General features: G+C 48.3%; 3 protein-coding genes across 3 annotated transcripts; 1 reads left to right on the top strand and 2 right to left on the bottom strand.

Annotated features, from left to right (window-relative positions):
- The first annotated feature begins 88 nt into the window (after window positions 1-88).
- FOBCDRAFT_192141 (uncharacterized protein) lies at window positions 89-3,777 on the top strand. Its single transcript, XM_031192491.3, has 8 exons — window positions 89-532; window positions 578-658; window positions 705-1,333; window positions 1,385-1,573; window positions 1,621-2,317; window positions 2,570-2,718; window positions 2,867-3,278; window positions 3,333-3,777. Exons 1-8 carry the CDS (start codon window positions 212-214, stop codon window positions 3,684-3,686), a joined length of 2,832 nt encoding a protein of 943 aa, XP_031031337.3. The 5' UTR covers window positions 89-211; the 3' UTR covers window positions 3,687-3,777.
- Window positions 3,773-9,138, bottom strand: FOBCDRAFT_254039 (uncharacterized protein; the record flags this gene model as incomplete). Its single annotated transcript, XM_059611080.1, has 10 exons — window positions 8,567-9,138; window positions 7,742-8,513; window positions 5,608-7,686; window positions 5,196-5,285; window positions 4,875-5,134; window positions 4,761-4,827; window positions 4,672-4,699; window positions 4,459-4,609; window positions 4,059-4,405; window positions 3,773-4,026 (listed from the first exon to the last, which is right to left on the bottom strand). The coding sequence occupies exons 1-10, from the start codon at window positions 9,058-9,060 to the stop codon at window positions 3,773-3,775; spliced, it is 4,542 nt and encodes a 1,513-aa protein (XP_059466188.1). The 5' UTR covers window positions 9,061-9,138.
- Window positions 9,139-9,818: 680 nt separating this feature from the next.
- Window positions 9,819-13,157, bottom strand: FOBCDRAFT_254038 (uncharacterized protein; the record flags this gene model as incomplete). The annotated part of the gene is made up of 3 exons (XM_059611079.1): window positions 9,819-11,269; window positions 11,366-12,027; window positions 12,164-13,157. 3 exons carry the CDS (start codon window positions 13,155-13,157, stop codon window positions 9,830-9,832), a joined length of 3,096 nt encoding a protein of 1,031 aa, XP_059466187.1. The 3' UTR covers window positions 9,819-9,829.
- Between the last annotated feature and the right edge of the window lie 402 nt (window positions 13,158-13,559).

The raw sequence follows: 13,559 nt of genomic DNA, 5'->3' as shown, positions 1-13,559 counted from the left end.
CGGAAGTTTGGTTCCCGGACTCCGATAACGCTCAGCTCATGTTGAGGGCTGTTACGGTCATACGGATGACCGGACTATTACTCGAACCCTGCAAACCAGGACGAAAAAGTACGCCAAGGCCTTTGCCTCTCACAAGATATACGTAGGACTTCATTTCTAGGTAATCTTGAGTTCGATCATAGAACACAGTATTTCGCAGATCGGATCAATCATGTCGAAGCCCAGGCCATCAGCGGCATATTCTCAGTCTGAAGTCCTGTATACAACACAGCCATTTCTAGTATTACCGGATCTTATGGTCCTTCCTGAACAAGATGTTGGCTTTCTCGAACTCAATCGGTGCTTTCACCTGCCTGTACGAACGGTCCAAGAAGAGTTCATCAACCAGTACTTCTTGTACTTACATCCCTACTATCCTTTGGTAGATGAGAAAGAATTCTGGGATATGTACATGGGGAGAGAGAGCGGTGATGGAAAAGGGAGGCCAATGTCCCTGCTCGTTTTCCAAGCGATGCTTTTCGCAGCATCTGCGGTAAGGCTCAACCAAGTCTTGCAAGATATGTCTGACAAGAGACAGTTCGTATCGCCAGTAGTGCTTAAAAATGCCGGATATACAAGTGTGAAAGTGGCGCGGAATATCTTCTATAGAAGAGCCAAAGTACGTAAACTCACTGAAGTCGCGCATAACCACTAACCCCCTCGAGCTGTTGTTTGACCTTGGGGTCGAGAGCGACGCGTTCACAAAATCCCAGGCGGCCTTGCTCTTGACGTTCCAATTTTCAGCTCTTGAACCACACGCAGGAAGCACTTGGCTCGCTATCGCCATTCAAAACGCCATCGTTGCGCAAGCTCACACTTTCCAAGCTCCTGGATCAAGTATATCGCGCAAGAAAAGTAACAAGCGGCTATGGTGGTCTCTATTCTGGAGAGATAGAGTCTTGACTCTTGGCCTTCGAAAACCTTTACAAATAACGCCGTCCAGCTTTAATGTTAGTTTAGATCCAATCACTCCTGACGATCTTGCCGATGAAGCAGAAACCTCTGCTGTATACGACTCTAGGACCAAGCGCCAGCTAGCAGATATCATAAACTACCAATGTCGCCTGGCTGTTCTTCTGACAGACACTCTTTCCATCTGTTATGGGCCAAACGCATTCGATATCACGTACTCGCTGGATAACTTCGAGCAAACCCTTTCTCAGATCAGAACCGCCAAGAGTAATCTCGCCCGCTGGAAGAAAGAGGCAGACAGAGCCCTCCATCCATTTCTTAATGGCAAGGGGGCGCACCGTTCGACAACGCTCATATCAAGCGTCGTATACATATATGCTTAGTGAGTGGCAAAACTTATGCATCTTCCTCTCCCCACTAACGATAATTGTAGCGCTGCCCAAATTGCTCTTGGAAATCATGAAGCGATGATGATTGAACAGCGACAAAAAGGGATCAATATCGTCGACGACACTGTACTCCGGAATATCGGCAAGGATATAAGTTATGCGACAACAGAGACAACGAAGCTAGTGGGATTCATTGTTCAAGAAGGTTTAACTCAACACCTTCCTATATCTGCGTAGGTGACCAGCTCTCAAACGACTTGCTATATCTAACCTTGTTCAGCATCGCGTACATTGCGTATCCGCTTATGCTGAGCTCTATTGATGAGAGGATAGCACCCAAGGACCTTGAAGCCGACGAAGACCAAGTTTTAACGAGATATCATGCACAAGCAATGCACCTGTGTAGCAAACGGTTTGAAGGTGCTGAAGATATCAGTAGAATGATCACTCAGATCGTCCAGTCAACACCCATTCAGCTACCACTACGTCCACACTCGAAAGCACCAGGGCGTCGGCAGTCATCTGGAGCAGAGGGAGCATTGTCGCCATCGAAGAGTCTTACGAAATACTGGGATGAGCTATTCATCACGCGCCAGTACATGCGCCTTCGACTTTCCCTCGACTACGCCTTGATAACTGGTAGACCACCAACGGAGCTAGACCTACCGACATCTATTCTTCACGACGCGGGGATAAAGAGGTTGGCCTACGGGCCGATACACAGCTTGTCTGCGACAACTCTGTACTCGCCTCGCAAACGTCGCGCATCGGAAAGTGTTGCTGGTCTGCCGAGGGTCATTGAGCTGGACGAGAAACTATCGGACGATGAAGGGCAAGCGGAACATGTTGAGATATTGGATGAGCTGACCGCACCTAGCACTCAACTTGCACAGAGGGAGGCGAGCAGTGTATCATCTCGGCCACATTTTGACTATGATGCAATTTGGGCGGCTAATTTGTTTGAGGAGATTACAGATGTACTTTGGGCTTGACGTGGTAATGATGGGAGGAGTTCTGTACCTCGAATCAATTGTATAAACCTTGTTTATGGAATTTCGTCAACTTTCCAGTGATGTTTAGTTGCCATTTTCGTTCATGGGACCGCTGCAGCGGGGGTAGCCCATACCGCCAAGTAATATCGGAACAGTCCATGATCTACAGCTAGGGTCCCCGCTGGAAATATCTCTTCCACTACTGAGAAACAAGTTAATGTCGATCTTTCCAGATAGGTACGCGGCATATCTCACTCCGATGCATCGACAAGGAATGGCGACATCAACGTATACACCATTCATATGCGACTTCGTGGTATCATTGCCCCGAGAGTACCGGACCCCGCGAAGATGCGCTATACCATAACCCTGGTCTATGATGTACTGTGCACGATATAAGCTGCCAGTACCGGGCTGAATGATGAACAGAGATATTCAGGTAATCTTGACCTATCTACGAGTATAGTGCTTCTGCTTCACTTGAGAGTTCAGGACCTTCTATTCTCCGGCTGCTATTACTATTGGCTTTCCTAGAACTGAAAGAGAAACTGTCAAAATGAGATTCCCTTTTGCGGGCCTGGTACTCACCGTCATTGGTTCTGTCCAGTCAAGTCCTGTTGCCCAAGCTGCGAAACCACCACAATTCTTCCTCATCGGTGACTCAACTGTCGCCGTTGATGGCGGTTGGGGTAATGGACTCCTATCGTACCTGAACGCCCCAGCCAAAGGCGACAATCGAGGTGTCAGTGGCTCTACTACCGTATCCTGGAAGTCTAATGGTCGCTGGGACACTCTCATCAAAGACATCAGTGCGGCAAAGGCCGAATTTGAGCCTGTTGTGACCATTCAATTTGGTCACAATGATCAGAAGGTCATGCAGCTGAATGAGTTCCATGCCAACTTGGTCGACATTGGCAATCAGATCAAAGCGGCTGGCGGAACACCGGTAAGTCTCCTATCTGATCTTCAAATCTTTCGCTCGTACTAAGAAGCGCACCAGATTTTCATCACTTCACTCACGCGCCGCACCTTCCAAAACGGAGAGGTCGTCCAGAACCTCAAGGAATGGGCTGCCGAGACTATTGCAGCTGCTGGGGATGTCGGTGCCCAATATCTCGAACTAAACAAAGCCAGCACTGACTACGTCAACGCCATTGGTAATGAGAACGCACAGCGTTACAACTGGGGAGAAGGTGATAGGACGCATCTGAATCCAGCTGGCGAAATTGTCTTTGGAAGAATGGTGGTGGACTTGTTACTGGAAAAGCGGGATGACTTCTCATCGTATTTTACTCCCAACAAGGCGCTTAGCGATAAGATTGCAAAGGGAGAGTTTGCTACTGGCGACGAGTAGCTCCGAGAACAGCGGGACCTATCTTCTGTAATGGAAGTAACATGTATTCTACTACGTAGATTGCAGCACGAACCAAAGTCAGATTATTAGTTGTCAAGTGGCTTCTGCGCCCAAACCACCTTTCCGCGAAAGTACCCGTGGACCTTCTTTGACCGAATCTCACGACGGTACCTGGCGGCAAAGACGTGGATCTCCTCTTTACTCCACCCCAGTAGGTTTGCGATGAACATTAGAGTGCCTTCGACGTCCTGTAGGATTGCAGCCTGGAAATATTGACCAGCCTCTTTGAGCTTGGGATCTTCAGGCCATCCGCCGATGGGCACCTGGCTTCGGTTAGAATCTATGAGTTAGACAAATTGTAGGATTTAATACATGCCTTGATTTCTTCTTCCTCAATGGTTACGAATCCTGCTTCCTTCATGCTTTTAACTTGGACATTATCTTCGAGAATAGAGAATGGTCGCTGCAGTTTCCGGCCCCCTTCCATAAAGATCTTACCCCACTGGCCCATAGCGCTATCTTCAGACACCGAGTTATCGTCACTGCCAATGCAAGGCGAGGCCTCATGGCTTTCGATATAACCCCCTGGCTTCAGGCATTTATATGCTTGCTTGAACAGTCCGGGCCAGTCGACAATGCTGCCGACCAGGAATCTCATGTGTACATAGTCAAGTGAATTCTCCTTGAAAGTCCATTCCTGGGTACAATCATCGATTTGACTGAAGGGTCAGTGTGTCAGTATAACGATATTGGTGATCGATGTCCTACTAACAATTCAAGGTTTGGTGGTAGCCAACCTGGCTGGATTGGGGAAATGTCGGTTCCTACCACTTTTGCGTTGGGAAACTCGTCGGCAAAGTCCCTGTTAATGTAAGCTAGTGGCTCTAAGGACTGTAAGTGAGGGTCATACATCGCCCAAATTCCTACGCAAGCATGGTCAATTAGTTGTCGATATCGATGGGGGAGACAGTGACGCGACTCTTACCTGTGCCTGTGCCAATATCTACAACGGCCTTGACCGAGGCAGACTAATCAGCAAATGGCTCAAGTCACATCATGCGAATTGAAGAGTACCTGTATGTTGTCTTTCAACGGCGCTTTGTAGAGCTTGTCGTTGTACATGAGAATCAGAACATGGTGACTGGAAATTTTAAGCAGAGCGACTGATGTGATACACTGACTCCTTACTTGATGTCCAGCGCTTCATTGGCTTGATTGTCATTCGAAATCCTGGACAACGGGTTAGCTGCGATGCGCCGGACTGAATGGCAGTGCCCCGCGACCGCTGAGATGACGACTGACCAGTACTGAGCATCGCCTTGTTCACTATGGTATCTCCGTCCATTGATCTCTCGGTAACGCAAGATATCGGATGAGAGCGAAGCCGTTGAGCTAGCATTGTCCGACAGTGTAGAGTCATTGTCATCGTCGTCGTCGCGGTCTGGCTCCTGGTACGTCAAAATCTTAATCCCATGAAATGCTTAGGGTGGGTGTATGTCAGAGGCCTACTGTATCCGTCCAATGCTGACCGGGAAGAAGCCCCGTAGGAGCTTCTTCATGGGATGCGACGCCTGTTGTCGGCGCAGGCTGATCAACCGTCTTGTCACTGGCTTGTGTATCAGACATGATGATCAATATTAATGACCAAGGATGAATAGTCCAAGTACCATGGGGTGCGGCATTTAGAAGTCAACACCGCGGGGCACATCAGATGATGTCTGCCAAGTTCGCCTCTTCTACTCAACCAATATGGAAGGTGGGTATACAGGATGCTGCAACCAACAGACAAACAGGGGTCCATGCAGGCAGTCTTAGGCGAGACAAAGATGTCTCAAAGGAAGCAAATCGTATATATAATTACCATAGAAATCCAGCTACTCAAAAGAGGGAATACTATCTGCCAAAACTAATCGCAGTATACCCGCACACGACCACTCGACATCGGCACGCTGCTGGGTGAAAGATCCCGAAGCCAGGAGCGCAGCGACTCAATGTCCCATATCTCTCCCGCATCAGCCAACTCGCACAAATTCTCGAAGTGGCTCTCTCTTTCAATCTTACACGGTGTTTTGGGAGGACAATCTGCTAACGCACCAATGCCATCTAAAGTCATCTGGGCATGTGTCGAAAACGGCTTGACGATATCCTCCAGCTTCTCCGATTTGCAGACGATTCCATCGTGGAACGGCTGCTGTCTGAAAGTAGTGAAGTTCTCGCCTAGCTCTTGTCTGAATCTGGACATGAACTGCTCCTTGACATCACGTAGGGTGTCCCTAAACTTCTGCTTGTTGTTGCGATGATGATCCAGACCATCAGCCTGGCTTAGCAGAATCCGCAGTGGGCGCTTATCTTCTTGGTCGCAAAGCAGCTTGATAGCTATGCGTAAGGCGCTTTCGGTGGCCTCAGATCGTGTTCGTTCCATTGGGATCACAATGATTACAATGGCGAACAGCTCTTGGAATACATCCGCCATATACTTGATCTCTGGCTTTTGGTCGTCAAAACCGGGACTATCGAGGAAAATGGCTCCAAGGTTACTGGAGTCGTAGGATTGAATGCCCAAAGTTCTGCAAAGACTACTGGAGCCAGGTTTGAAGTAGTCCTCAGATGCACCAGTCAGAACAGTAAGCATTTGACTCTTACCAGCTTCTGTGGAGCCCTGTACTCCGATGCAGATCTTGCCGGAAAGCTGAATTCGGAGCTGGGCGACTTGAGCAACACTGAAAAGCCACTTAGGCCAGAAGAAGGTAGGTGTGATGCACCATTGGTTAGCCTTTACCCCAGGATAGTCTTTCAAGCCCTCTTCGAGTTTAACTCTCCATTTCTCTATCGTTTCCAGCGTATGTGAGCTTGCGATATCCTGCTTCACACGATCGAGTAGGGTCTTCTCCACTATGTCATCGGACTCGGCGACGGGTAGGCCAAGTGCCTGTAAAGTAACGGCCAGAGCACCAGGAAATGACAGATCGAGATATTCTCTGTGCTTGTTGAGAAGATGACTGATGACCTTGGTGCTTGCAAACAACACGGCTATACCACCAGTGACGCCCATTCCAGCGGCGGAAGTCGCTCCCACCCCCAGAGCTAGGACTCTGGAAAATAACGAGGCTCCAGAGAAATAAGACGGCAAGGCACCCAAAGCAGCTGAGGTGATCCGATGGCCCTCGGTGGACTTGCAGTACCATTCATAGGGCGCGTCAAGTTGAGTGATGATAACAAGATGACAGAATTGAATGACACCCATGACGTCTTGGAACTGGGAGACTGCTTGCTCTGTGCGCCTTGCGGGGTCTGTTGAACGATGATATAGATCATGACTGAATGTCTCAAGCGCTCCAGCAAATGTCGGTACCTTCTTGAATTGCTTCGTTAATGTTGGTCTCTTGGCGGCTTCCCAACTTTGGACAAGAAGCTGAGCTCGGGTAATGCTTGGGGCGTTCTGGCTGATGACCATATCTGTAATAAGCCTTCTAAGAGCTTTAGGGCAGGCGGCAGGGATGTCATGAAGAAGGCCAGTGTCAAATTCTTCGTCTCCATACGCTCCAGGCATAGAAGCATGGAAATCGGATCCAATCTCAAAGTCCTTCGGCCAAAGCACCTTCAGGATGGTAAATGCATGCCCAAGGCGACTGAAGACAAGATGGGGACTAGCATCGCTGACCAGACCGTCTATGCATCCCACAACAGCTTTGATGTTGTCGACAATCGCCATGACTTCTTCTGGGGGATGAGCATCGCGAGAGGTATTATCAGTTCTGAGGGCCTGGACCTTTGACATCTGAGCAACGAGCGCACGTATCATTGCCAACCTGATACTCTCGAATGTAGCTGGCAGACTAGCTCTGTCCAGGCTCATCGATCGTACCGTGTCAACATCGATGTCTGTAGATCGCCCAAAGATATCATGAAGGGTGATGCCTTTCTGAATGGCGATTGAAGCTTTTCCAATGTCTTCAAAGGGGTCATTGGCTTTGATTCGATACTCCAACTTGACGGAAGTCTGTCCAAAGAGGTCAGCTAAAAAGTCCAAGTGATATGTAAAAGTGAGTACATACCTGATAGTGATCAGACTTGGTAGGAAACCCAAGAATGGTAAGAGGGATTTCCCGGCTATCCTTCTTGAAGGTTGCTCCTTTCAAGAGATATTGCATCACAGGTGTATCGACGTCGAGTGATACGGTCAAGTAGTCGCTTTGAACCACACAGGAGCAGTTGAGCACCGTTCCAGGCATCGGAAGTATCATCGATGAGGCATCGGAAACCGCATAATGCAGTTCTGATGAGGCTTGATGTGTAAGTCTGGCGCCGACAAAGTTCTTAACACAATGAAAATAGTGTGACATCTTGTGGTATTGGTCAACTTGGCCTGCGCTGGGTATCTGAGGTATGTCGTTAACCCGCAAAGTCTGGACACAGTTTTGGATCCCTGGCACTTCAGCCGCGATGGAGTACATACACCCAAAGTGGCAGAACTTGCCCGTATTCTGCAACAAAAGGTCTAAGAAGTACTCAAGAATAGGCCATAGCATTTGGATAGTGGGTGATAGGTTTCCCAGCGGTGTTCTCAGAGCATCAAAGGTCTGCTTGAACTTCCTCGAGCTATCGTTAAGTGCAAAGGGAACGTAGTCGTGAGGATTGATAACATGGTGAAAATTGCCGCTCAGGTTCATTTGAAGGGAAACTGTTGTTCCTCGAGGTTCAGCGACCATACACGAAGGTGCTCCAAATGTGATGATGGATATGCCGCCTAGTCTCTCTTCCCAGGCATTGGGAACCGGCTCATGGTTGACCATGGCTAGGTAAGACGAGATAGTCGCCAAAGCGCCTCTGAGATGCAAGATTAGTATTAAATATGGCGACCTATCAAGGCTTCCACTTACCCAAAGCTATGGCCGCAAACAACCAGCTTGTGCCTTCTCATCAGCCATTCAACAAGCGGCACAAACTCCTCACTTCTGTTCCAGAAGCCCTTATGGAAGCGCGATCCGATATCATCAGACGTTGCCAAGCGCACGTCCAAATCAGACCGGACATCGTTCATGTCACGGGTGCAACAGAAGCCAAGAAAAACTGCCTGAAGACGATTAGACCAGGCGATGACGGGCGGCGTTGACTTGATCCCCGCTTTCTTGCTTATCGGGGCAATTGAGTAGATCGACGAGATTATATCTAGTTCTCGGATGAATCGGAATCGCTCACTTTGACGAAGATTCTCATCGATGTTGATTCCTTGCTCTTGTTCATTGCAGAGATGGCTGACTGCCGCGGCGCCGTAGAACATGAGCTCTTTGTTGGTGAGTTCTGCGTCGCTCAAGCCAGCATTCTGATCGCTGAAATTGATGTACTCGCCGAGAAGAGTCTCTGTTCGTATCATTTTGGCAACGCAATGATTATGGAGTCCAAATTCAATGTTCTAGGCGTTTGATACACAGTTTTGAAGGACTATAATGGCCATCATCAAGGTGTCGAGATTCTGAGTTCGACGAGGCTCTGCAACGTCTCTGCATGGTCAGCTCATAAGCGCCCACCACTTCGCCACTTGCCTCTCATAGGTCCATTTACAGGGTTGAAAAGCCACATTCGTGCTCCTGTGATTAGGTGCATGAAACTAATGATCAAGGCAGACTGACTTGGCGAGGCAACAGAAAGTTAGGATTTTCATCGACTTTAATACTAAGTAACGAAAGATTCAGGTTGGTTGGCAAGGAGAGGCAAGAAAACTTAGGACCTATATCCTAAGTAATAAAAAGTATTAGGTAAATTTAGTATAATTTAATAAAGATTTAGTAGACCTTAGATTAGATATTTCTAGCACCTTCATTTTATATTAGAACTTTTCTTACTCCCTGGGGGTTAGCCGAAATCTGAGGGCCCCTTTAATAAGTTTATCTTAACATCCTCTTTTAGAGTCTGTAATCTTTTCACTGTCCGGGAACTACCTAACAAAGCGACAGGCTTGGACGGAAGTCTCCCCTCGGCAGGAATAAGTAATTCAAACCTCCAGTATAGATCGTAATGGCTTAGGGAAAGTAAAGGTTTTATACACTTCGCTCGACGCTAGCATCCAAAAGCAAGCTGGCTGGGCGGTTTGCTTGTCCTATGGGTCCTGTTGGGCTTGTTGTCTAAATATTGCTTTTGTTATCTTAATTGCCAGTCTCCTTCAGTTTGTCATGACAGTCTAGCAGTAAGCGTCTAAACTCTTGTCGATAGGGGTAGTTATACGCCAGTATGCCGGATTTTGCCGAAACAGCACGCTCCAAAATCTCAATGGCTTCCCGGGTCCGTCCAACTTTCTGATATGCAGCTGCCAGGTCGCGCTCTGATGCTAAGCGCCATTGATCGTTCTCTGGCAATGTCCTCCTGTTGAATCCTACCACATGCTCCAATATGTTGATTGCATCTAGTGTTCGCCCGTCAACTAGATATGCATGTGCAAGTTCCTGCTCGTATTTCAAGAGAGAAGAATCATTCTCTGGCAAGATACGCCTCTCCATTTCAACGACATGCTCAAAAATGGGGACAGCATCCTTGATTCGACCCAATTGTAGAAAGGCACTTCCGAGGCTGTGTTCATTTGCCAGCCGCAATTGGTCACTTTCTTCAAGTGTCTCCATACCAGTTACCTGCAACCGCTCGAATATCTCGATTGCATTTTCAGTCTGCCCACTTCCCAAAAGGGCGATTCCGAGTGAGTAGTGGCACGCCAGACAGTCAAAGTTATTATCTTGCGTTCTCTTTCGAACTTTGATGATGTGCTGTAATATATCGATAGCTTCTTCTCTTTGACCATTTGCAAGATATGCATCTGCCAGTCCTTTCTTCGACGACAGTCGAGAATCGTCTTCCTCATCTAGATGCTTTTCGACATCTACAATGTGCTCAAAGATCTCGATCGCATCTTCGACTCGTTTAACGTTCATGTATACGGATGCCAGTGCGTATTCTGCTATCAAGCGAAGGGGTTCATCTTCTGCGAGTATTCCCGATTGAGTCTTGACAACGTGACTTAGTATTTCGCTAGCGTCTTCAAATTGTCGGCGATCAGCATATGCAATCCCAAGAGTAGTCTCTGCTCTTAACCGAAGCAGATCTGTTTCTGGCAAAAAGCTTCTTCTCCACTTAAATACCTCCTCCGCGCATTCACTTGATTCTTTAAATCGCCTATCGCGCGCAAACGACCAACCAAGCTTCTCGAGGAGGGTATATGTGTCATCGCCCCTCTCTTGATCATTGCGACTCAACAACCGCATTGCATGTGGAACATACTCTGATCGTAGAGTGTAGTTAAAATCACCTTCTACAGGGAATCTTGCTGCAAGATGAGATATTGCGTCTTGGAAAGACTGCCTCCCGCGTTCACCTTTACGAAGCCAGTCTCTTGTTGCTGTATGCACGAGGCTATGCATGTCAAATGTGTCAGCTTCCTCTCTACGAGCTAGAAAGGAGTAGCTGCAAAGTGTTCCGATAGCCGACTCGAACTCTGCAGGTGCTGATACAGGGAGAATGGACTGTGGAATTGCTTTTGGTTCGATGTAGGATATAAACGATAGCAAGTCAACCGCAAGAGGGTCTAGCTTTTGGATCTGATCGAAAGACACAATCCATGTTGTTCCTATAGCGTTTTGGGTACCTTTGTATCGTGTATTATCTCCAAATTCCCTACCGAGGACTTTTGAAACTTCAGACTCAGCGCCCTCAAGAAGCTTCAGGTAAGCTCGTATGGGGGCTTTGTTTTTGTTGAGGTACGCAGAGGCCTGAGCAATGGCCAATGGAAGGAATGTAAGTTTTGTGAGCAGTTCGAGGACCAGTTCTTCGTTGCCAAGTTGCGGCTTCTGAATGAGGGATGTTGTGAAGAGGTGAATGGCCTCTTCTCTGTCCATTTCCTGCACATCGAGCACGTCTGACTGGGCAAGATCGACAGCGATCTGGCGAGTTCGTGTCGTGATCAAAACCACGCCGTTATCGCTCAGCGGGAGATACTCTTCCAGGCCACGCTTCTGCTCAGTTCCAAGTATGAGATCTGGGTCGTCTGCATTATCCACAATCAGGAGCCATTTACCAGCTTCACCTGATGCGAGATGCTGGCAAACAAGCTCCTTCACGTCATCACTGTCATCAGTCTTCTGCACCCTTAGTCTTTTGGCAATCTCCACGTAGGCACGCTCAGCACCTTCGTTACTCAATGTTGGTACCCAGAAGATCGAGTAATGTGGGTGTTTCTCTTTGACCTCGTGGGCAAATTGCAGGGCTATTTGCGTCTTACCAACGCCGCCTAGTCCGACAAGTGCAATCCGGTTAACTTGGTCCTGGCCAAAGGCCATCTCTTCTAATGCTTGCAAGACTGATCGTCGTCCAGTGAAGCGTCTATTCTTCATCAGCGGCATATAGTAACATGGCTCTGGAAGTATTCCTAAGATATTATTAACGCCCGCTATTTCCTGTAATACAACCTTCCAAGTACTCGAAAATTTACTCACTGGCTATTCTCTGTTGCTGGTTAACCTCTGGTCTGGGATCTGAGGCGGATGGCAAAGAGGGCCTGATGACGTCAAGTAGCGCTCTAGCATATGAAGCAGCCATGGCTGCGGCATATGGCTGCCAGCCCTTATTCTTGTGTCGATCGCCATAATCGCAAACCCCTCGGATGACGCCCACAGGGATTCTGTTGATGGTTCCTGCTGCCTCCATTTCCAACCCGATAATATCGTATTTGTCTCTTAGTAAGTTTCGTTTCTCGGCATTCTTCAACAGTTTATCACCCGATCCAATGGGGCCATACCAGACGCGAGATCGTATATGTGCTGGTCGTGAAGAGCGCTGAATCATTTGGCTCTCATCGTCGTACAGAATGTCGTTATCTTGCCCAGGGTCGGCAAATGTTCCCGTGGCATGATCTAGATTCGCAATCTTCTCGTAATATGGCAAGAAGACCTCACTTTCCTTGGGTGCTAGAAGCTTGATGTTCCCTATGGCCGACCGAACGATAGGCTCAGCCATTGCAAGACTGTGGCCATGACGTAGCAACTCAAAGCCATCCTCAGTTTCCTTTCCAAGGTCATACGCGATCAGCCCTGCACTATTACCATCGGGAAGACCGACGAGAATATCGCCAAGTCGGATATCACGACCTCGACTGATACTAGGCAATCCCGCCGCCACACCAACAAGCAGCCCGAACCAAAGATTAGGAAAGCACTTTTTGAGCTGACTGGCGAGTGCGGCTGCAGAACCGTTGCCATATTCTTGACCCGCCGGCAGAGTCGCTATAATGATGTTGTGACCACCCATGACACCAGCTTCAAAAATGTAGTCATCACCGCGGCTGACGGGAAACCGACCGTGATGTCTTTCATCCAGCAGACACAAAGCAGCTCTTGCTTCAATCTCGAGGGGGGCAATCCAGGCGACTTTGTACTGTTCTGGATCTAGAATGACCGTCCGATCTTCGCAACGTCTTTTCATGGTTGACATCTTTTCAGCGATGTTGCCAGGCGGCTTCGTCAGAAGTCCTTGTGTAAGCGCATGAACAGTTCGTTTTCACTTGATAATATTGAACAAGGAGGTTCTTGAACATTGCGATAAGCAAGAAACCCCGCATGTCGCAGCGGGGATGACCAACAGTGCGGCTGAATGGTCTTGGCCTGCAGGTTGTCTGTCTGCCTTGAGGTCAGCCTTCAGGGCTGATCGTTTAAAATCCACCACTAAAACGGCCCCCTATCAAGGCAGAAGTCACCAGGCGACCAAGAAAAGCGACCAACTGGCAAAGGCGGCCAGACTCTCGCTCCTCAGTAAGCCTCACCCTGTATTGTCTAATGATTGGCTATGATATCCCCAACCCTTGATAAGGTCATGATTTTCTTGTGCCAGGTCTTG

This window comes from Fusarium oxysporum, chromosome XI (genome assembly GCF_013085055.1).
Source record: "Fusarium oxysporum Fo47 chromosome XI, complete sequence".
In the NCBI taxonomy this organism is placed as follows: Eukaryota; Fungi; Ascomycota; class Sordariomycetes; order Hypocreales; family Nectriaceae; genus Fusarium; species Fusarium oxysporum.
The sequence above is the reverse complement of the archived record's forward strand: the minus strand, read 5'-3'. Positions and strand labels throughout refer to the sequence as shown.